The sequence below is a fragment of the Notothenia rossii genome (assembly GCF_949606895.1).
Source record: "Notothenia rossii genome assembly, chromosome: 2".
In the NCBI taxonomy this organism is placed as follows: domain Eukaryota; kingdom Metazoa; phylum Chordata; class Actinopteri; order Perciformes; family Nototheniidae; genus Notothenia; species Notothenia rossii.
In genome coordinates, this window is record NC_136904.1 from 70,829,703 (window position 1) to 70,851,969 (window position 22,267).

The window sequence follows — 22,267 nt, forward strand, 5'->3', positions numbered from 1 at the left end:
GGTTTGCTCCAGTGCATTTAAAGCCATTATCATTCAATTATGCTCTGTGGTGATATGTTGATATTATTTGCAGTGATATAAATAGACAATGTGATTTTGTTATTACAGAATCAGTATCAGATTTTTAAAGTGTAGTTTATTGCAAAGTTGCTTTACACATACAGTACACGGAATTTGCTTTGGTGTATAATGGTGCATAGATAGACACAGTGAGAGGAATTAAGAACAAAAAGAATGCCCAAAATCTAACTGTTATACAAATTATATTTATAAAAAAATACATAAATTGGAAAAAATATAAAAAACTATGAAAAATGAAAACATGTATAATAATACTAATATATGTACAGTATAGCAGAAATTATAGCAGAGAGCTGTCCAGTTTAGCGTTTTACAGAAATGTGCTAAAAATATAGAAGACGTGTGACGATGTGCAGGGTTCATATGGATATTTAGCGCTGAGCTAAAGGCTAACTGCATAATCCGAATAATGACACACTCGCTCGGTCTCTTTCACTGCCACTCATTGTTTTGATGCAGTCTGCTTCTTTCTTTTATCTCTGTTTAGTCTGCCTCGTCCCTCTCTGATTATCCCTTTCTTTCACACTCACAAACCCCCCTCTCTCACCCCCACCTCTCCCTTCCGCTCTCTCCCTCTTTATGTCTGCCACCTCGCTCTGGCATATTTTGAAGGGATTGTGCACTGCTACAGTATATAGGTCAGAGAGGAGATTTGGCCCAGACTACCAACATCATGACACCACTGCTTTTACCCCCCCCCCCCCCCCCCCCCCACACACACACACACACACACATACACTGTGTGTCCGTGTTGTCCCTTTGCCCAGTGCCAGACCAGATTATGAAGATAAATGTTTGCTTTGGGAAAAACGGTTTGAAGCAGCTGCTACGCTGCTAATTCAGTTAGCTCGGACCAAGTGCCACCATTGATCACACCGAAGTGACCAAATTCTGCTTGAAAATAATAGTGACCCCTTTCTTGGATATAACGTATTTTGGTTTGTATAAGAAAAGTTTGACATTACGGTAGTACATTTTGACTTGTGTAATGTACATTTTCGTATACACAAAACATTTCTTGGAATAAAGAAATTCTTAGTCGACTAACAATTGTTTATGGACTCATTGATTAGTTTTTGAATCGATAGATCTGTATATAAAAAACTTCTTCACAAAGAATCATGCTAAAAACACCCCTTTTAAATCATGCGCGTACAGTACCAGCGATGTGCTCATGGTTTTCTTGGAAATAGTAATGCAGGAATGGAGTAATCTTGTTGGCCATCCCAAAAGTTAGCATCGCTGTTGTAACATCTACGAGAGTTCATGAGATTTTCCATTCGGTTTTGGATTAGAAAATAAGCTCTCTTACCAACGTTAATATTCATATTAATAAAGGGCAAGCACACACAATGTATGGAAATCCACCATCATCACAAACGGAGAGGTCAATGTGTTGCTTGTGCCGTGTTAGTCAATAGCATCGTTATAAGAAGCCTGAGCTGAAGCCAGTATGGATTTCACATGGGTAGATAAATACATGCAGAGAGGTCAGGTTCTCTATGAGCTGCAGTGTCCTTGCACTATAAAGCCAACATTAGCCCACTGCTCTAAACCGAATGCTATTGACCGAACATATATTCCTCCCTGGAGCCGTGTACACGTCAATAAGAAGTGAGCCTAGATTGATTCGTTGGTCAATATGCTTAGGCTACCGGCTAGTAGCTTAGTCCAGGGACCACTTGAGTTAAATTGATGCTTTTTGAGTGTAAACTGTTAGCTAGTGAGCCAATAGCTTCAGGGATTCACTTCTCCTTCTTAAGGCGATGAAAGACCTTGGAATGATTTCACTTTTTATCTTTCTTCTTCTCACTTCTTTCTTCATCTCTGACTACAAACAGTTAACCTTCTGTCTTTTGCTATTTGGATCCCCATTTAAATGTTTCTCTATGTATAGAAAAGACGACATTCATGTATACTTGCAGTTCAGTCATGGGCATTTTAAAGAAGACATATTCTGCTAATTTTCAGGTTCATAATTGTATTTGGATCCTCTACTGTGAACTGTTTCCATGCTTTAATGTTCAGAAAGTCAAACAAATTCCTTCTGGAGGGGACTTTGGGATGTGAGCCCTTGCATTCCTATATAACACACTACAGGAAAGGGAAACTCAAAGTCATAATAATAGGGTTAGGATATATTATTTAAGGCATCGTCTCGCTTTACCATCTTTTTTAATAATATCATACCACCTTGGTGTATGGGCACACTATAAGGACTCTTTGATCTGAAACACGTGTATACAACAGCACACTCAAAAGTAATGAGTCCTGCTTTCGTCATTGAAGGGGATCGTCAGAGGCTGTGAGAATTTGCAGTTAAACTGTGAAGTCTCAATTGTTTTTTGTCACCACTGTGATTGGGTTTGTTCCAATGCCTCCCTGCGTAAACACATGCACAAAGTCAATATGGCGGCACAGAGATTGAAGAGTGTGAGATGATGACTGACGGTGTGAGAAAGTGTAAATAACACAATGATGGTGTAATGAATTTGAATAATTAGCCAAAGCATTCAAGTGTTCATATTCTGAAGATATTTGGCAATAATGGTTATTGCCAGCTTAGGCGAAATGTTATTTTTTAAATAAGCCACATCGAGTATAAAAAAAACATACTTTTCCAGATCTGACACATGAAAAACGTTCAGATCAAGAAAATGATACACTTGTTTAGTTTTTTTTTATAATTTGGCTTTATTGGTATCAGTTTTTTTAATGACATGTTTTAGGGCTGGTCTTTTTATTTAAGATACATTTATTATTTATAATTATTTTAAACCAATCTCCAAACAATGGGTTAGATCACTCCACTCCACTCCACATATGTTTTCATACAAAAAAATCTATTCATGAAAACAGTCACAATATGTTTTGTAAATGGATGAATGTGAAGCATATGTTCGCACAATGAGTGTAATCCTATCTTTGATTATTGATGTATCGACATCATATTGATCTCTCCCTTGTTTTATAGCTGAGTTGGGGGACTACAGTGAATCGGAGCACGCAGCGGGATATCTCTCAGAGTTCTGCTTCATGCTCAACCCTCCGCAAGACTTCCACAAAGAGGTCGCCAAACATCACCAGCAGCACAGGTACGTCGAGATACAAAAAAAACAAGCACAGAACTGATTCCATTGACAAATGCATGTAAAATAGAACACAAAGGAAGTGAAGCATTCAACCGTGCTTGTGGCAGGAAAATCACTCAGAAATAAATTGGATTCCAGACCTTGAACAGATTACTCTGTGTTCAGATAAAGTGTCTTTTCATCTGGAGTCACTACACAGACATTTGTGGCAGTAAAAGTGATCCATTCTACCATCAGTGTTCATTATAGGGTTGGGGGATATGAGGCTTTATACTGTAACGGTAGGAATGTGCCAAAAACAGTAGAGATTTGGCAAAAACAGGACCACCATCGTAGCTATTCTCGCGGTATCTTGTGATCTAGCAGAACTTTGGGGATATGTTTCACAGACATTTGCACCAGGTTTATTTCAACACGGTTTTGTCGATTCTTAAAATGAAAAACGAACATATTCTGGAGTCATTTTACAAAAACGTATTCTGCATAGAAATGTGTGAACTTATTTTGCTTAATACTGCAGGCTTTCATTTATTTGTTTAATTCAAACCGGTAACACTTATAATTCGTGCTCTTTAATTCTTTAGTTTTTAACTCGATCATTGTCCTGTTGAGTTAAACAAAAGAGTGAAATAATAACATTTGAGGAGAAACTGAATGATTATTTTCCAACATGTGTTGTGATTGATGTCCCGTCCCATTTCCTATCAATACAATGTGTTGGAGTGCTAGCCAATAGAAGCGCGAGTGTCACCTAGTGATGTCACGATTTGACTAGAGTAGACAAAGGAGCACAGGTGTTTCAGCATAGACCACTACCATGATATAAACATCAGATTTTGTCCGTATCCCTTACCCAAAATACATCATATTGAGCCCTGTCAAAAACATTTTATTTTGACAGGTTTTTTTTTTATCGAAAAAAGTAAGAAAACTCACCACCTTACACAAACAGGTGCTCACTAATCTGACCTTAACCTGCTGTCCACATTTCTGATTTCTTTTGTTTATTTTTGTGCCCTTCCCATTCTCCCTCCTTCTCCATATGTCTCTTTGACACCTACTCTCTCTATTTCCACCGACCCTGTCATCATCACTCCCTTTGCTCCCGCGCACAACCTCCCCCCCCCCCCATCTGTCTTTGAACCCATCCCTTTCTCCCTCCCCTCTCTCAGCGGTCTATCTCCTGCCCAGTCAGAGTTTAATTATCTGAACACAGCACGCACGCTGGAGCTCTACGGGGTAGAGCTGCACTATGCAAGGGTAAGTAAGGTTTCATTTCCTCACCGATGACACTTGTTTTGGTGCATTTGTTAAAGTCTGCGTTGCTGTTTGAAAGAACTAAAGTGTGTTTTTAATACACATTGATGCACCCTGCAGAAATGCTGCACATTAGGAAGGCAACAGGTCATATCAATCAATAAAAAAATAACACATTTGTCCACAAAGAAACCACACAATCAAAGGGGAAAACATGAAAAAGCCTCAGGGGGCCCTCACCCAGAAGAGACAGACGTGAAATAGATGTTATGTCTGTATAAATAAATACAAAATGATTCATATAATATGAAATACATCATCATAATGCTTATATTTATATATTTAATCATATGTTTATTACATTTTTATTAATTAAGCTTAAACGCATAATAACACAAGACAAGCAAACTTGCTCCGGATGCTAACAGCTAACGTTACTAGCTGTTCTTCGTATTAAACAGGGATTTATTCTTCACAATGAAGCGTTATCAGGCATCGGACGCTGATAAGGAACTTATTTCAGTCTCCCTATCACATATTTGTACAAAATATCATTACAAATTTGATAGTGGAATTTTATTTCACAGTGTAATTAATCAGCAGTCCACATGTGTTCCTTACGGTGAGGTTTGGGTGGAGGTGTACGGGTGACTTATGACCTCATGCTCCGTTACACTTATTTTTTTTAGTGAGGAAGTGTAGTTTTCTCTCCTTGTCCAACAGCAACCTGTCTGGCAGTGAGGAAGCCTCTGTGTTTCTAGTGTTGTGTACCTGGATTCACTACACACACACGCACGCACGCACGCACACACGCACACACGCACACACGCACGCACGCACACACGCACACACGCACACACGCACACACACACACACACACACACACACACACACACACACACACACACACACACACACACACACACACACACACACACACACACACACACACACGCGCACACACAACAAGAGGCAAAACTCGAGAACATGATAAACAAACTTAGATTGTCTTTCCTTCTGTTATATTGAGCGTGAAATAATTAAACAGTTAACAACTGTTTCTAAACGGCGTCTTCCTCACAGGTCTCTTTGGTATTCCGCACAGATCTGTGTCTCTTAAAAAAAGGTCAATTTGGGAATTGTAGTCTTCTTTTATTCCCTTGATATCATATGTTGCCACTAGGAGACAACATTATTTGACTTATTCACAACAACATAAAATGGCTCTAACATTTATGTTTCTATTCAATATGTAGTGTTACCATAGGAACACATGCATGCACATTGTGTTGCAACCAGGGTAGGAATTTCACGGCGGCCATGATGGCCATGGCCGTCGTTGCCCCTCGGTCAGCCGTTATGCCCCACAAATAATTGTACGTCCTACAGCCACCATGGCCTTTGTGCTCCTCACACTGTTAAAATCTCGAAGTTGCTTTAAAAGCGTCAGAGCAGTGGTCTGGTCTCTAAACTGCATTATGCTGCGTTCACAACGGACGCGATGCGAATGTTCACATTGCTCTAATCGCTGCAGTTTCACCGCGGCTGTCAGCTGTGTTTACTCCTGTCATTCAAACTGGATGCGCTGGAGAGGGGGCGGGGCTTATATCCATGTAAATACTGTGGTAGAAACCAGCTACAACAAAATTAACATATTTTACAGGGATTTAATTGTAATACACATTTCAAAATGATGCCGAAGTAACTACATACTGATACCGGTTAGTAAAAACCATGAATTAATGCTTTGACAATTCTGCAGACAACCTTTTTAAAATGGGTGTTTTCTGAATGGAGACCGGATCGATCAGGCTAAACTAACCTGTAGCTGCTGCGTCCACACTCACAACAACGTCCTAAAGACAGAAATAAAGCAGCGACTGTATTCGCCATGACGCTCGAGTTGAACACATTTATTAAAGAGACTCTCGGACACACACACACACACACACACACACACACACACACACACACACACACACACACACACACACACACACACACACACACACACACACACACACACACACACACACACACACACACACACACACACACACACACACACACACACACACACTCCTTCACACACTCTGTTCTCCTCTCTACAGGACCAGAGCAACACAGAGATTCTTCTCGGGGTAATGTCCGCCGGCATTGTCGTTTATAAGAACAGGGTACGGATCAACCTTTTCGCATGGTGAGTGACACACACACACACACACACACACACACACACACACACACACACACACACACACACACACACACACACACACACACACACACACACACACACACACACACACACACACACACACACACACACACACACACACACACACACACACCATAAAGTACGCAGATCCAGGTGTGATTTGCTTACATGGCGTTTCCAAGAGAGGTGACTTTCCCAGAGTTGTTGTAAAGTGTTTCGAGGGAGGCAGAGTGAGGTTGTTGATGTTGTGAGGCAGAAGTTGTGGGTCGTTAGGGTCAGACACGTGATGGTCATATCAGATTTGTCACAGTCCAGTTTTAGAAAGTTGGCTTGCATTAATGATTTTATTTTCAGTGAGGCAGTTGGTCAGGGTGGAGTGAGTTGCAGTGGCGATGGACCAAGAAAACAGATGAAAACAGAGGGGGAGCGGGTAGAGGATGACAAAGTACTGAAACTTTCCCAGTTTTTTTCTCGTATATTTGTGAGTTTATTATCCTAGATTATATTCAAGATGTATTCTTGTATATTCTTTAAAGTTATTTTCTTTAATTCGGAAATATAATTTGGAAACATATACACACTTTTTGAACAAGTGTAACTGAATCAACTAAGTGTGAGAGATGAATGAAGCTTGTGGTCAGAAAACAACTGACCTGAAACGGTTTCAGTGAAGCTACTATTTGACCCAAAGCAAAAAACCTGCCAGCTATCAACTAAGATGGAGTAGAACTGTGGATAAAAAAGAAGCTTATTCCATTAATATTTTCATCTTCAAAACCCAGTTAATACAAGAAGTTCCACTGGAACAGTTGCATCTCCCGTCTGCCTTTCTTTCTGGAATTCAAACGTTGATTGTTGACAAGGCTGGAGACCAATGCTGTGTCCCTGAACGCACCACCACTTTCCACATGTGGTACACTTTTAATCCAATGACATTAACAGTGTCTTCTTTTTCGAAAACAGTATAGTAGTACGTGTAGAAAAAACCCCACATGTATACATTTTATTTGAATGGTGTTGTGCTCTTCCGAACAACTGTTGCTGGTCCCGCAACTTCTGTAACATAGCCAAGATGGCAAATGGTTGACTGTGAGGTGTGTCAAGCATTCAACTCTTAAAATGTCACCGTTATTGTGGTGCTGCTAGTGCACTGCCTTTTGCCCTGCTTTGAGAACGCTCTTTTGCACTCAAAATATTCAGTATAAGTACAGAAGTACTCAAATTGAGACACAGTCGACCACTCCATCATTTCCCCTAGCCACACACCCCTGATCTGGGGAATCAAGCTAGATGTTCTTGTCACAAACCCACCTCTCTTTCTATCTACCCTCTGCCAGCTTCACTTCAACCGCCTCCAGGAACCCTTTTCACTGATAAATGTGCTGCGTAATGTCTCCACATCATATTAATCCTCCAGAATTAAGCAGATGATTCCCTCCGATTTTTCTAAGCAGAGGACCTCGAATGAAACAAGGTTTCCTGGAAATATTATAGCAATCACATCTGCTTGCCCTCCTTCTCTCTTTCTGTCCTTTTTCCACCGCTTTCTGTGTCCAATTCTCTCATCACTCTTTATGTCTCTTGCTAGCTCCAAAGCATCGATTCTTGGAAACCTCCCGTCCTCTGCTGCTGCTCTGTGGGAGGCTAAATGCTAATGGGTGCCAGGGGTGGGATAGTAACTACTCAAATCCCTGAAACTCCGGAAGATAATTCACTCGTGTGTAGGCTTAACATCATACACACCCTGATCAAGCAGCTGCAGTGTGTGTCGACATCAGCCAATGTCTGACAACAGTAAGGTGATTGAATGTGTGCTCGTGTAAGGGTTTGCATTACTGACATTGTGGGGACCTTTACTGACATTGAGAGTAACAAATAATGAAATATGGTGACTCGCCTCCCATTTTGGGACGGTTTTTGGGGGTTAGGAATTAATGTAAATTGGAGAAAAAATCTGTATAAGCTAGTTTAAGCTATAAGCGCGTCTGCATATCCAGTCAGTTGAGCTAAATTTAGAGACCAACAGTGGTGTCCCCAACAGCTGTCCACCACCATGTGTGAGAAATAGAGAGCAACACAATATACAACAGTGTCTCTCAAACCTTGGCGCACTTTTCTACTCTCCTAAAGGAAGTCTTAGTATTTCTTCTCTCTTATTATATTAGATGGAACTGTAAGATACAGTAAGAAATGGGTCAAGAGTGAGAGACATTCAGATTGTTGCCTCTTTCCTACTCCTGTTCACAGCAGCTGGACAAATGAGCCACACTTAGATGCCGCGTTGACTCACACTCTGCCTAAGCATGTGTGCGTGCGTGTGTTTGCCCATGCGAGAGTGTGTGAGTAAGTATGTAAAATATATTTAGCAGGCAGCGATGAGTCACAGCGGCAAAAGAGCTCTGGGAAGGGATTATGTTACTCTGCTGCCGCTCGTCAGCAGACCTCTTATTACTGTGCGTGTGTGGCCCTCTGATTGGAATATTATTTAATTCCTGCCTCTTTAAAGGCATGACTAGATACAACACAGATTGATGAGAAAAAGGAGGGCATGGTTGGGATTTTGAGAGACTTCAACATGGTTGTTATCGTAGCCTCCAGCTCTGGATGAGTAACAGGTCGGAGGTTGAATGAACAGTTGGGATGTGACACATGGGTCAGCTTACTTGATGAACTGGTGATTCAATGAGGAAGTGTGGGCTGTAGTTCTATTTATTTATTTATTCCTGAGAGATACGTTTAAACATGCCATTGTGTTTCCATCTACGCTGCCTTTTTCTAAGTATGTTGACTGTGTAGTACTTGCATTTGGAGGATTGGATAATGGTGTATGTTTACATTTAAAAAATGTATATAAATAAAAGATTTGATAGCCTTTTAAATGCCACTGATATAATGAAGGTCAGTCATAGATAAGCTGTGCACCCAAAAACTTGTTACATTTTTAATACTCTTTAAAAAGGACACAATTTACTGTGACATGTTTCGACAATGGGTTGAAGCGCTAGCCAATAGAAGTGCAGGTGATACATAGTGATGTAACTATGTTACGGAGGTAAAAAAAGCAGTCCAATGGAGGTGTTTCAGGCAGCGGGGGGGAGGACATTTTGGATTTGAGCCTTTGCACAACATTTTCATGCACACCATCCTCTATAACACATTACAGGAAAAGGAAATCCTCAAAATGGACGTCTTTAACACAATAGCATTTTTCATATATAATCATCAGTATCAGAAAAACACTTGCTGTCAAACAAAACAAGGGAATCTAGTCTATTCTTACAATATCCATATATTGTTTCTGCATGTTAAGAAACAGTTGACCAATACAGTAAGAGCATTGTAGGGCGGATAATGATTTTTCTTCATTCCAAACTAGCTCCCTTGTTATCATGAAAAGCTGTACAGGGTGCTGTTAGTTTGCTGCCAGGAATAGCATCTGCTTTACTAAGCCATTCAAATGATGGACTTAAATGTTTCACATCATAAAGCTTCAGCGATGGACTGGGACATGCTGAGAGAGAGAATGCATAACTTTGTATAATGTATAATTTTAGGCAGTGTGTAAGAAGATGATTTCCCAAAGGGAAGAGAAAGCGCTAACTAGATGTTGAGGACTTAAACATTTACGGAGGAAACATTTGGTTGTGTTGCTATAATGGTTATTGAAATGCCCTCAAACCATTTCTCATGAGCAACAATTGTGATACTGTTAATATATTGGTTATTACAGATGCTTTTTATTCCTCTCAAGCATAACAAAATGGTCAGCGTAACATTTAATACAGTTTTGAGGTCATTTTGTTCAATATTGCTACACGGTGTAGTATTTGGGCAAACCCACTACTGAGTACAATGACTGACCTTTACAAGCAAAAGTGTAGAAATGTAACATCAATTTGTCAATATGATGATAAGCTCATTAACTGCTGAGTGTCCTCATTTCTCTTCTGTATTGTTTTTGTCTTTTTCTGCTTGCAGGTTGAAAATAGTGAAAATCTCTTTCAAGTGCAAGCAGTTCTTCATCCAGCTAAGAAGAGAAGCGGTAGGTGTACAGACACACGCACACACACGCACACACGCGCACACGCACATGCACACGCACACGCACACGCACACCTTAACCACCACTATTGTGTCTTTTGAACTGATGAAAGAGTTTATCCTGTGTTTCTCCGTACAGACTGTATACATGTGTGTGTGTGTTTATATGCTGTAGATAGCTTAGCTGTGTCTGCATATATGTATGTGTAATCAATGTCAGATTAACCCCCTGCTGTCTGTGTCCTGGCTCACCCTCTATAATCACCCTCTCTGTCCTGCATCCCTTGTTTAACATGTGGATCTCTTTTTTATTCACAATTTAATAAACAATATTTTTTACCTTGCTTTTTTGCAGTTACATTTTGAAGCCTCTTTGATGTAAAAAAACGAGTTCTTGAATTTCCATTTCTACCCCCCTTTCTTGTTTCGTCTTCCTCCCTGAAAGCATTATAAGAGCTACACTGTCAGTGTATTTACATACAGTGTATTTACTGTATATATTTGTGTCTGAATACTCAACCGACTTTCGCCTGTTACTTTACTAAATGGCATAAACGTCATCCCTATTTGTTCCAAATTCTGTGTTTCCCGAACAGAGGAACTCGCTTACCGGTGTCTAGAGCTGCCAGGGTTAAAGGAAAGACAGAAGAGTAATGTTAGCTCAACAGATTATTAAGTTAGAAACAACGATTTAACAAAAAAGGATTTCCTCATATTAACACTCACAAGTCAGCTTTACCACCTGAACACCACAGGGAAGAAAACACTATAGCTAAGGTAAGGGTTAAACTGTCAAAACCATTAGCCCCCCAAATAACTGCTTAAAGAAATACAAAAAAAAAATAGAAAAGTTTAGCTAAAAGTATTGATTCAACCGTAGACATATTTAGCCAAAAACATTTGTCGAAAAAGGAGAAATATTTAGCTAAAATAATTGACTTAACTTTTGAAATAATGAGCTTAAAGTCATAGTTAAACATTGTACGAAGTTATCTAAAATAATTGGATTTGTAATGCTAGTAGTAAGCTAGCAGAAACCGACAAATTGTCAAAATAGTTAATTGATGAAAAAGTTAAAAAAACAGTTAGCCAGAATGAATGCAGAGACAGTTAAAATAGTTGGTTAAGCATAAAAAACTATAATCAGTACATACAGCCGTTAAAAATTAATAGAAATACAGTTTAAACAGTTAGCCACACACTGCCTGCCTCTACTACATGTACATGTATATTTTCTTGCATTACAGATGCATGCAGGTCACCCACTCTCACCTCTCATGCTGTATACCAAAGTGTTATCCAACAGCCCTCTAATGGTCTCTTCCCCTCCCTGCACACAGACTGAGACCCGGGAAACGCTGCTGGGTTTCAACATGGTGAACTACCGGGCCTGTAAAAACTTGTGGAAGTCTTGTGTGGAGCACCACACCTTCTTCAGGCTGGATCGACCCATCCCGCCACAGAAGAACTTCTTCTCTCACTACTTCACTCTGGGCTCTAAGTTCAGATACTGGTAAGAAATATAAGACACATTCTCTCTTCAAGAGGAATGTGGAGATAATCCACAGAGGATTTCTGAAGAGTCTTCCTGGGACAGCCAGACTTTGACAGCCTGACATGTACACACACTTGATCAGACACACACATAAATGGAGCAGACATGTTGTTGATTTGTCTGTTTTTCCTTCAGTCGGTCTCTCAACAAGAGAATCCCTCCAGGGAAACATGAACAGAAATCGTGTTTGTTTGGAAGTTGATGCAGTTGTTCCACTCTGTGTTGAGCGGCTGAAACAATAGAAGAGCTAACGGATGCCTCTCATTCTATTTTCTCCTAGAAAACCACCACTTAATTATTCATTGTGTCCAAGTCACTTCAAAGTCCCACACCACTGTTACCACAGTTTTTTTTTTTTACTAATAAACCCCTTCACCTTGATTATATAATGTACATTTTGAGGATTTTAAAGTTGTAAAAGGGAAAGAAAAACACAATGGCTTTTCCAAACCTTTGATTCAGTCCTGCACTAGACCAAGCCTTGCTGCTCGTGTGTGTGTGTGTGTGTGTGTGTGTGTGTGTGTGTGTGTGTGTGTGTGTGTGTGTGTGTGTGTGTGTGTGTGTGTGTGTGTGTGTGTGTGTGTGTGTGTGTGTGTGTGTGTGTGTGTGTGTGTGTGTGTGTGTGTGTGTGTGTGTGTGTGTGTGTGTGAGAGATTTGGATGGTGACTGATTGAATTGATGTTGTTTATTAACAGTGAATCATAGGATATAATGTCCCTGTTGAAAATGGTGTTCTTGTTATGGGCTTGCGAACTGTGGTCGCTGTTAATTTTTCATTTTTTCAAAAATATTTTCTTCCTGGTTCACTCTGGTTAAAGTTTGATTTTCCAAGAAAGTCCACTGATGTGTGTTTATTTTTCAGCGGACGGACGGAGGTGCAGTCTGTGCAGTATGGAAAGGAGAAAGGCATCAAGGACAGAGTGTTTGCAAGGTAATCCGGAATGTTTCACTCTCGCCATCACAAAGCAATAACGGTAGAACTAGGGTGTTATAACTATTGTTTTTAATTCAGCTCAAATCAAATTATAGTCTTGTTCTGCGCAGATCTCCCAGCAAGCCATTAGCCAGGAAGTTGCTGGGCGGGACTGACTGGGAGTCGGTCAGCAGGAACAGCCTATCAGACGAGAGACTGGAGACACAGAGCCTGCCCACCCGATCGCCGCCCGGGACGCCCAATCAGTGAGTCCGAGGTTTTAAGTCTACCTTCACTTAAGATTAACATCAGACAACTTTAGAAGAACACATTTAAATAAGCATTTTCAACTTGGTGAGGAACATATTAAAATAAGCATTTTTAAAATAAAAAGTTGAAGTTAGCCTTACAAGAATGATATCTACAATTGTAATTCAAATGAGTATGATTTACATGAAATGATGTGTGTTGGATATTAAATTCAGCACATTAAAAACATTTGAGTTTGTATCATCAGCCCTCTAACATCACTGTCTTTGAACGTGTGTTTGTCAGGAACTCGATGTTTGTACAAGAGGGAACGCGACTACGCCCGTCGTCCGTTGGCCACCTGGTCGATCATGTGATCCACACCTCACCCAGCCTACCTGTCTTCTCCTCGTCCAATCACAAGTCAGCATCGTCCACGCAGGCAAACAGCATCAGCTTGGACTCAACACCGTAAGTCTCTGTCAGGGGACAAAGGGTTCATTTTTTCAAATGTTTCCTTTCTTCTTTTTCATGCACCCACATCCCCCCATATTTTCTTTAAAGCTCTTTGTCTTAAGGAGAAAATAAAACAACAACCGCTGACTTGGTAGCATGGAAGTAATATAACTGTAATTGAACTGCCTCATGAATTAAACCGCCACCATTTAATTCTGAAGTTTAATTTTACCCATCAGTGTCAGTGCCACTCTGTCTGACTGTTCCGCTGAGTCGGCTGCTTTTTAAATGTCTGTGTGTGCCTGTGGCTTCTCCCGACGGTTCACACCCTCTCCCAGTGTCACTTAGCCAGTCCCATTGAAAGATGAAGCCTTTGAAAAACAGCCTGTAAAATGCGTTTATGGCTGGTACTGTAGCAGGGCGGAGAGGTTATACAACAGGGCTGAACTTGGAATTAGTTTGTGTGTGACTATGTGACTGTGTCTGTGTATGTGTTTGAGTTTTTGATCTAATAAAGTTCAACATTTCAGTTTTAAAGCCTGAAAGCCGAGTTGTAAGTAGAGTGAGTTGTGAGCGACTTTTAAAACTCTACAAAATGAGCTAAAAATCACATTACATTTAAAATATAATAATAATAATAATACATTGGGCTTTTATAGCGCTTTTCCTAATGCTAAGGGTGACTTTCAATATCTGTACAGGGACATCAGATGAAAATAGCCTGTTGGCTAACTCGTACATTTACAGAAATGTTTATTAATGTGCACTGTGACATTCGATAAACAAATAAACAAGTTATTTAAAAAAACGGCGTATAATACAAAAAAGAGGTCACGCTTCGAGCAAGCAAGTTGCTAAAGCTTACATGATAATTACCTTGCCGACTTATCATTTTATTATCTCGGCCGGAGACCCTACCTTATTTATTGTTCTGGTAAACTGGTGTTATTTTGTTTTTGGTGTTATTACTAGGATATTTTAAAATTCTTTACATCGCAATATCTGAAAATTACTAAGTCTTTTTATTTGTATTGAATAAAAATGTTAATTGAAGGAATTGCTCTTTGCAAGGGTGTACTTGCATTATATAGCTATTATATCGTAATCACATCAGTAACTTTGAATGGCCTAATAAGACGAGAATATAATTTATCACAATTATTTATAATTTAGTACATCCAAACAAAGGAGTGGCAATGGTTGACATCTACTCTGTGCGGATCTAAGATAAATAATGAATGGCTGGTTAGTCAAATGTGTTGTTTTGGATAGGAAATCATTAAGACACTTAATATATGCCTGACATATCATGTTATAATATTTGATTGTCAAGCAGCCATATTTTGTTGTATTGATCTGGAAATGAGCCGTTGATGTAATATGCGTGTTTGATTGAGGCAATAGGTGCATTGTAAATTGTGGGTGGGTGTGGGTGTGGGTGTGTGGAAGATGGAACATTTCTCAGTTGGAGATCAGAATCGTTAAGTAACATTATCGTGGTAGTTCCGCTGCCTACAAAGCTAAACACACACACACACACACACACACACACACACACACACACACACACACACACACACACACACACACACACACACACACACACACACACACACACACACACACACACACACACACACACACACACACACAGCAAGTGTCGGCTCATCACTTACAGAGCCAAAAGATGACATAATCACCTGCGCTCTCTTCCTCTTGCACGTTATACATGCCTATTCATATTTTGGCTTCATGACATTTGTCCAATCACAATAACCAATACCGTTTTTAACCCCCACGTAACATTTTCATTTAAAAAACTACATTTTTCTGCTTTAAAAAAACTGCAAATTCTGTAAATTAATCAACTTTAGTTTTTAATCAAAATCAAAACATATCTGGTAATTGTGTTTCACCTTTTTACTCAAAGGAAGCTATGTAGCAATCATTCACTTTGTGTAAGCATGCTATTGTAACAACCACATTCGGCCTGAAGCATAAAAGTTATTCACCATAATTTCATAACAAGTAAGATCAAACCAAACTTTTGACATGCTGCCTTGCCCAGAGTTCATCTGGAAAAACAGCAAGAGGAAACAATGGGGAAACATCCGGATGGAATGCCTAATTCAGTTGTTATTTTTTTTTAAAGAGACGTTTATCCATTAGTATGGCGGCAGGCCGTCAAAACACAAAAGATGAATCTGAAAATAGTAACCTCGGTACAATTTTCAAAACTAAAATATTATAAAAAGGACAAAATTATGTTTTCTAACAGTTTGAGTTGCCTCCTCCACCATTTATATTGTGATGCTTTCTTAAAGGAACTGTTTCCAATCCAGATTCCAACTTTTGTTTTGAGGGCAATCAGTTTTAGATTTGAATACATATATGTCCTTTGTTCATACTAAGTTGTGATTTTGTTTTGTCAAGTGCAAATATAAAATTAAAGCCGCAAGTTTTGAATAACTTTTGATCTTCAAGGTCTTGCAAAGGTGCTAGTTAAAATATTGTCAAACCTCAAATATTGTCAGACCTCAAATATTGCACTTAAAAAGCAAGATGGCCAACTTCCTGTTGGGTTTACGTCATGCCGCCAAAAAGCTTTTTTGTGCATCTCACCATGCTACATAAGCCTATCAAATTTCAGATTTGCATTTGAAACGTGAGCGAGGGGCTGCCTTTAGGTCACTTTTGTTAAACGTTTAGGCCTTCGAGACTTTGTAGGTGCCCTAACAAAATGAAATGTATAATATGTAATGCCCACCTTTCCCCTGAAAGATTAGTCATTTTTTTTACTTTGCATCCCTACTCTTAAATATACAACAACCTTTAATTTTCTATTTAAGACGACATGACTCCAAACATATTGCAATATTTTATCGTCTGTCACTCTCAGACCCCATAATCCAAATTTCCCCAAAGTTCCTCTCAAGATTTTCCTCCAATAAAAACCAAATTAGAATCTGTTTCTGTCCCACAGGCCACAGTTAGACGCTGTGTCAGTTCCACACATGAGCAATAATACAACAAAGCCATAACCCTCAGACACTCTTCTCTATAATGTTCTGTTTTTAGTTGTGTAAATGATCAGTTTAGCTAACCGCGCCACATTGCAGTGACGCTTTTCAAAATGCGGCGTCTATATTTTCTTGACAATGTTGGGGATCAAAAAGGCACAGTTACATAATGTGCTTTGACACAACAGGGCTACAGCAGTATGGTATATGTCATGATACATTACATTGTACTGTATGCTTAAAACAGACATGTTTCTTCAAGGTTGTCAAGCAAAGGAAAAACAGTTTTGGGTGTGCACTGAAAGTGTTTTTAATTGCATCTTTTGGTGGTTTTGAATGCATCATGGTGCTTTATTATAGGGTCAAAAAAGTGTTGGACATTTTCTTAAAAAACATATTTGAACGTTGCATTTATATACAACCTTTCGAACCTGAGTTTACAAACCGCTTTCGTGCATGAACCTCTCTGCATTTGGGTGCTGGTTTTTTCAAGACACCTCTTACGCTCATTCCACAAATGCATTATTTTTCAGCGGAGACCTTTCAGTAGCCAATCAGGTTGCTCCTTAATTTCCCACACGTTCCCACAAGGGTTTGATTTAAAGGAACCATATTAATTAAAAGCTCTTTATTTTTCTCATACTGCCTGTGCTGCAGCACCTCTTTTCACCCTCTGTCTGAAACCAGAGCCCAATCTGCTCTGATTGATTTGCTAGTCAACCTTTATTTTTTTACATATATGGTTGTTTTTTTTTGCATTTACATTTTTTTAAAAAGAGATATTTATATATAAACACATTCTCGTTTGAGTCGTTTTTGAATCCTTCTTCAGCATTCATTTATTTTGAGAATGATCTGACCTCATGCTTCATATCAGCTTGTTTTTAGATCTTCTCATGTACCCACGATCTTGTGTCACTGTCTCATTTAGTTCCATCAGGCTTTCAAAAATGTTCCTTAAGGAAAAGAAGAAATTTAGGATCAAAAGTTTTAGTCATGTCTGCTGTCGACAAAGGTTAAATCTCCTTATCCCAGGGCTTTGGCTATGTTGTGGTGTGGTACGAAGAAACGTTCATATCCATTTCACTGGTGTGTGTCGTGTTGAGGAATCGCAGTAATGCAGGGGGATGTAGGGTGTGGGCTCGGGCCTGCCCTCCTTCTGAAGGTCTGACCTGCGTCTGACCCATAATACATGTTAGATTCCATGTGTGTGTTTCATACACAAAGTGAAACCAGTAGCCCAAGCCAAAACAAAGGCAATGCGCTTTGACTGGTGCTCTCGCCCCCAAAGGAGTGCACGCACACGCACACGCGCGCACACACACACACACACACACACACACACACACACACACACACACACACACACACACACACACACACACACACACACACACACACACACACACACACACACACACACACACACACACACACACACACACACACACACACACACACACACACACACACACACACACACACACACACACACACACACACACACACACACACACACACACACACACACACACACACACTTTTACCCCCCAGAGAGCGCCCCACGATGTCGCTGAAATTACCTGACTGTCTTGTGTTGTTTCGTCGTACACACTGACTGCCTTTTATTGTGTGTATGATGGGGGGGGGGGGGGGGGGGGTCTTTTCCTGCTTCTAGCAGCCCTTTTATTGAGGTTAATGCATTGTGACTAACACAGCGCTATTAAGCCTTTCTGTCTCTTGCAATCTTTTTCTCTCTCACTCCCCTTTATCTGTTTTTCACTATGTGTCTTCTTTTTCTTTTTCAATCAACAATCTTCAGTTGAACCTTGATTTCCTTTCTCCCCTTTTCTATGGTTGCATATTTGTTCTTTTTAGTTTCCCACCCTGTTTTACAATCTCAGGCCGTTAAACTTTTTCCATCAGCATTTTTTCTGCCCAACAGCAAGTTGTGAACATTTATTTTTTAACTTGAATAAAAGGATTTTATTTTTAGCAAATAGTGACCTCTTATAATAACATGCGACTGTTAAAAAAACATGAATTGACATTTTTGTATTTTGACAAGAACTTTACAACCTATAGTTTATGCAAAAGTGAAGATAATAAAGGCAAAGATATTGGGAGCAATAATAAATATTTCACATTACATTATTCTTACGTTTTCAAATCTGAATTTTTTTTATTATATAAAACTGTGACAAACATCCACACTGTTGACGATTATGTTTGGTTCTCTAGTCAGTGTGCTACTTTTTTTTTTTCTTGTTCTCTGTGTTTATTGGCAGATGCCCAACAAACTAAATGTTTTTACCATATTTTATCATCATTTGTAGATTCTAGTCAATGAGAGCAATTTCTCTTCATAATAACAACCTTTTTTTATTGGCACAATAATATACATTTCCCATTAGTGCCTGCTGATCTGTATTGCGCATCCTTGAATTTCTAACAGTCATTTTGTTTAACAAGGTACAATTTCATTATCTACAAACGTTATGTAAATGGACAATATCACCACGGCTCGAACATGAGTTTTCCCAATCAGATTAGACGAATCCTTGCTGCATTAATAAATATAACCTTTCAACATTTACCTAAATGTAACACTCCCCCCTCTCTTTTCCTCCCTCAGGTCTCCAGACGGGCCCGACGGTCTCCCCCCAGCTCTACCCCCCAAACAGCTGAGCAGGAAAACCCTGAGCCAGATCATCCAGGCCCACTCCCAGCAGAGCCTCCTGGACAACCACCTCAACGAGATGTACGACGTCCCTGTGAACGCTGACAAGACCGTGGTCAGTAAAACCAAACAAGATGGAAACACGTGGTGCTTATTAAAAAACAGTCAGAAGGATACCCTTTTAGGCTTGATAATATCATAATCAAATATTCTCTCCAGTGTTCATTTTGTATATCGTTGACAGAATGGGTTTCACAAATGTAAACCTCCGTAGATTTCATTAAACTATGCAGTATCATTTTAATTCATAAACCTCATTAGCCATGTTAATTAATGTCAAGTTCAATGAGCACTTTTCAAAATAAGAGGTTCTTTTTGATTCATCTGTTTGTTTTGGTGTAGTTTTTTGGACCCCTAGTGGCCAAAAATATTTATTTGCCGCTTTAAATCTTATTGAATGAAATTAAAACCTTTGAACCAACATCCAATAAATGTTGCCTAGCGGTAGCGCCAGAGCCAATATCCCTTTGCCGCATAGGGGAATGTTATGACAGACTGCAGTATGTGTGATACATTGGTGTCCAAAATGTCTCTTGCAGCTAAATGGAGTAGTCCCCCATGATAATCTGGTCCTGATCAAGATGAAGCCTGACGAACACGGGCGTTTTGGCTTCAATGTCAAGGTAAGCGCTGACACTAATTGAGATCCAACGGCCTTTTTGTCTTTGTTGTTCCATGGCTCATCTCATCGTCTCTCTCTTTGGTTTTCCCTCTTGTTTATGCCAAGTGATGAGAAACCTTGGCTAAAATGATCAGACGTGACTAATACCTAATCCTTGCCTAAACTGCTAACTCTGCTCTGGAAACAGAAGACGTGCGTCATGCTTTGTGCTGTTAGCTGATCTACTTGTGTGTCTCCAGGGGGGGTTTGACCAGAAGATGCCCATCATTGTGTCTCGAGTGGCTCCGGGAACTTCAGTAAGTCCATATCAATAATATGAAGATGACATGAGTCTAGATTATGCCATATCCTTGTCTTTCACTGTTGTGTTGAGAGGTTGCATTAAGTAAAGCGATGTTATTGGATTTATTTTTAAATGTGAATATAAGAATAAGGTCAAAAATCTCGTTGTGTAAATGTTTAATAGAAGCAGCAATAGTCAAGTCTACAAAAAAGTATCGATATCTAAGTATTTGGTCAAAAATATTAGGATATTTGATCGATACATATAAATAGATTAATTTTTTTATTTCTTTAATTTGTATAAAGTATGTTGGGCTGTATGCATATATAGTTGATAATATAATATATTTATTTCACTTGTACTGAGTTTATGAATGTAATAAGACAAATGCAGCTTTACAAACAGCTACTACTTTAGCATTATGTAGTCTTAAGACACTCTATTCTGTATGAGAATCATTTTATCCAACTCAACACACATTACTAAAGATGGTATCTCACCCTTCTCATTGTCTCCCTTTTTGTCTTTTCTTCTCTTCTTCGCTCTCCCTTTGACCTTTGCCCTACTCCCCCCCCCTCCTCCCTCCTCCCTCCTCCCTCCCCTCCTCCCTCCTCAGGCTGACCTGTGTGTGCCTCGCCTTAACGAGGGCGACCAGGTGGTCCTAATTAATGGCCGGGACATCTCGGACCACACCCACGACCAGGTGGTCATGTTCATCAAAGCCAGCTGCGAGAGCCACTCTGGAGAGCTCATCCTATTGGTCAGGCCCAACGGTGAGTTCTTCCCATTGGCAGTAGAATACAACAGTTTAATGCCAGAGTGATGACACAATCTAAAAAAAACGTGTTTTGTTGTTGTAATGGATTGTAATATATTGCTTTTCATTTAGCAACCTTCTGTATATTTAAGATTTCAGAATACTTCAATAACCTTTTCATTAAGATAATACGTTTATAACTGTAAGAGACTACCCCCCCCTTTTTTTTTTTTTACATTCTCCATATTTACTTTCTTTTCCTACATTACCCAGAGAGTTATTTGAATAATTTGTTTTTATTTTCCCTTTTGTTGGTTGTGCCTTTTTGTATGTTTTTTTCATCTTTTTATTGGTGTTGTTCTTTGCTGATCTAAAAAAGAATAATGATGGTATCAGATGGGTGACTAAGCACAAGCGTCACCCATTCACTACTCAACCCCCTATTTCACACCTACATGGACATTATTGGAAACTATTTTTCTTCTCCTTCTTTCTAACACTATTATAAAAGAAAAAACTACTTTCCAAACTAAAACTTCTGCCATCTAAATCTAGCAGTAACTGGGTGCAACATTTTGTAACAGCTAATCTCCCTAAGAAGTACTTTGTGTGTTGCAACCCATTTTAATACAGTGCTGCATTCATCTCAACTTTTTAACAATTAAAGGGGATTTTTGGAGTTTTTCCCTTTCCTGTAGTGTGTTATATAGGTTTTTGTGGCTCTAAATTATACTAATAAGAAACCTGAAATGAGCATAATGGGGCCCTTTAGTGAGAACTAGGCAACGTGTAACACACAGACACCTGGTGCAACACACTCCTGAAGATTAACAGCTCCACATCTGCTCACCAGTTGTCACTCTTCTTCTGCTCTTCTCTGGAACACTTAATACTGTATCTCTCTGGTAATTTAAAGGAGTTAAAACTCCACATTTTGCTTTCTCAGCTATATGTATGCAGTGTGTAGGGAGATGGAAATCGTT

The 22,267-nt window shown here is 39.5% G+C and overlaps 1 protein-coding gene across 4 annotated transcripts in view; it reads left to right on the forward strand.

Annotated features, from left to right (window-relative positions):
• ptpn4a (protein tyrosine phosphatase non-receptor type 4a) overlaps positions 1-22,267 on the forward strand; it is a 90,223-nt gene that overhangs the window by 57,379 nt on the left and 10,577 nt on the right. For 2 of the 4 annotated variants that reach the window (XM_079666790.1, XM_079666792.1), the window contains exons 8-19: positions 3,056-3,176; positions 4,346-4,433; positions 6,542-6,630; positions 10,627-10,690; positions 12,030-12,202; positions 13,107-13,175; positions 13,274-13,423; positions 13,713-13,877; positions 19,518-19,677; positions 20,162-20,245; positions 20,484-20,540; positions 21,144-21,300. In XM_079666790.1, the coding sequence (XP_079522916.1) occupies positions 3,056-3,176; positions 4,346-4,433; positions 6,542-6,630; positions 10,627-10,690; positions 12,030-12,202; positions 13,107-13,175; positions 13,274-13,423; positions 13,713-13,877; positions 19,518-19,677; positions 20,162-20,245; positions 20,484-20,540; positions 21,144-21,300 (1,377 nt within the window). The remainder of the gene's footprint in view (positions 1-3,055; positions 3,177-4,345; positions 4,434-6,541; positions 6,631-10,626; positions 10,691-12,029; positions 12,203-13,106; positions 13,176-13,273; positions 13,424-13,712; positions 13,878-19,517; positions 19,678-20,161; positions 20,246-20,483; positions 20,541-21,143; positions 21,301-22,267) is intronic. The other 2 variants (XM_079666791.1, XM_079666793.1) reach the window with 1 other exon arrangement.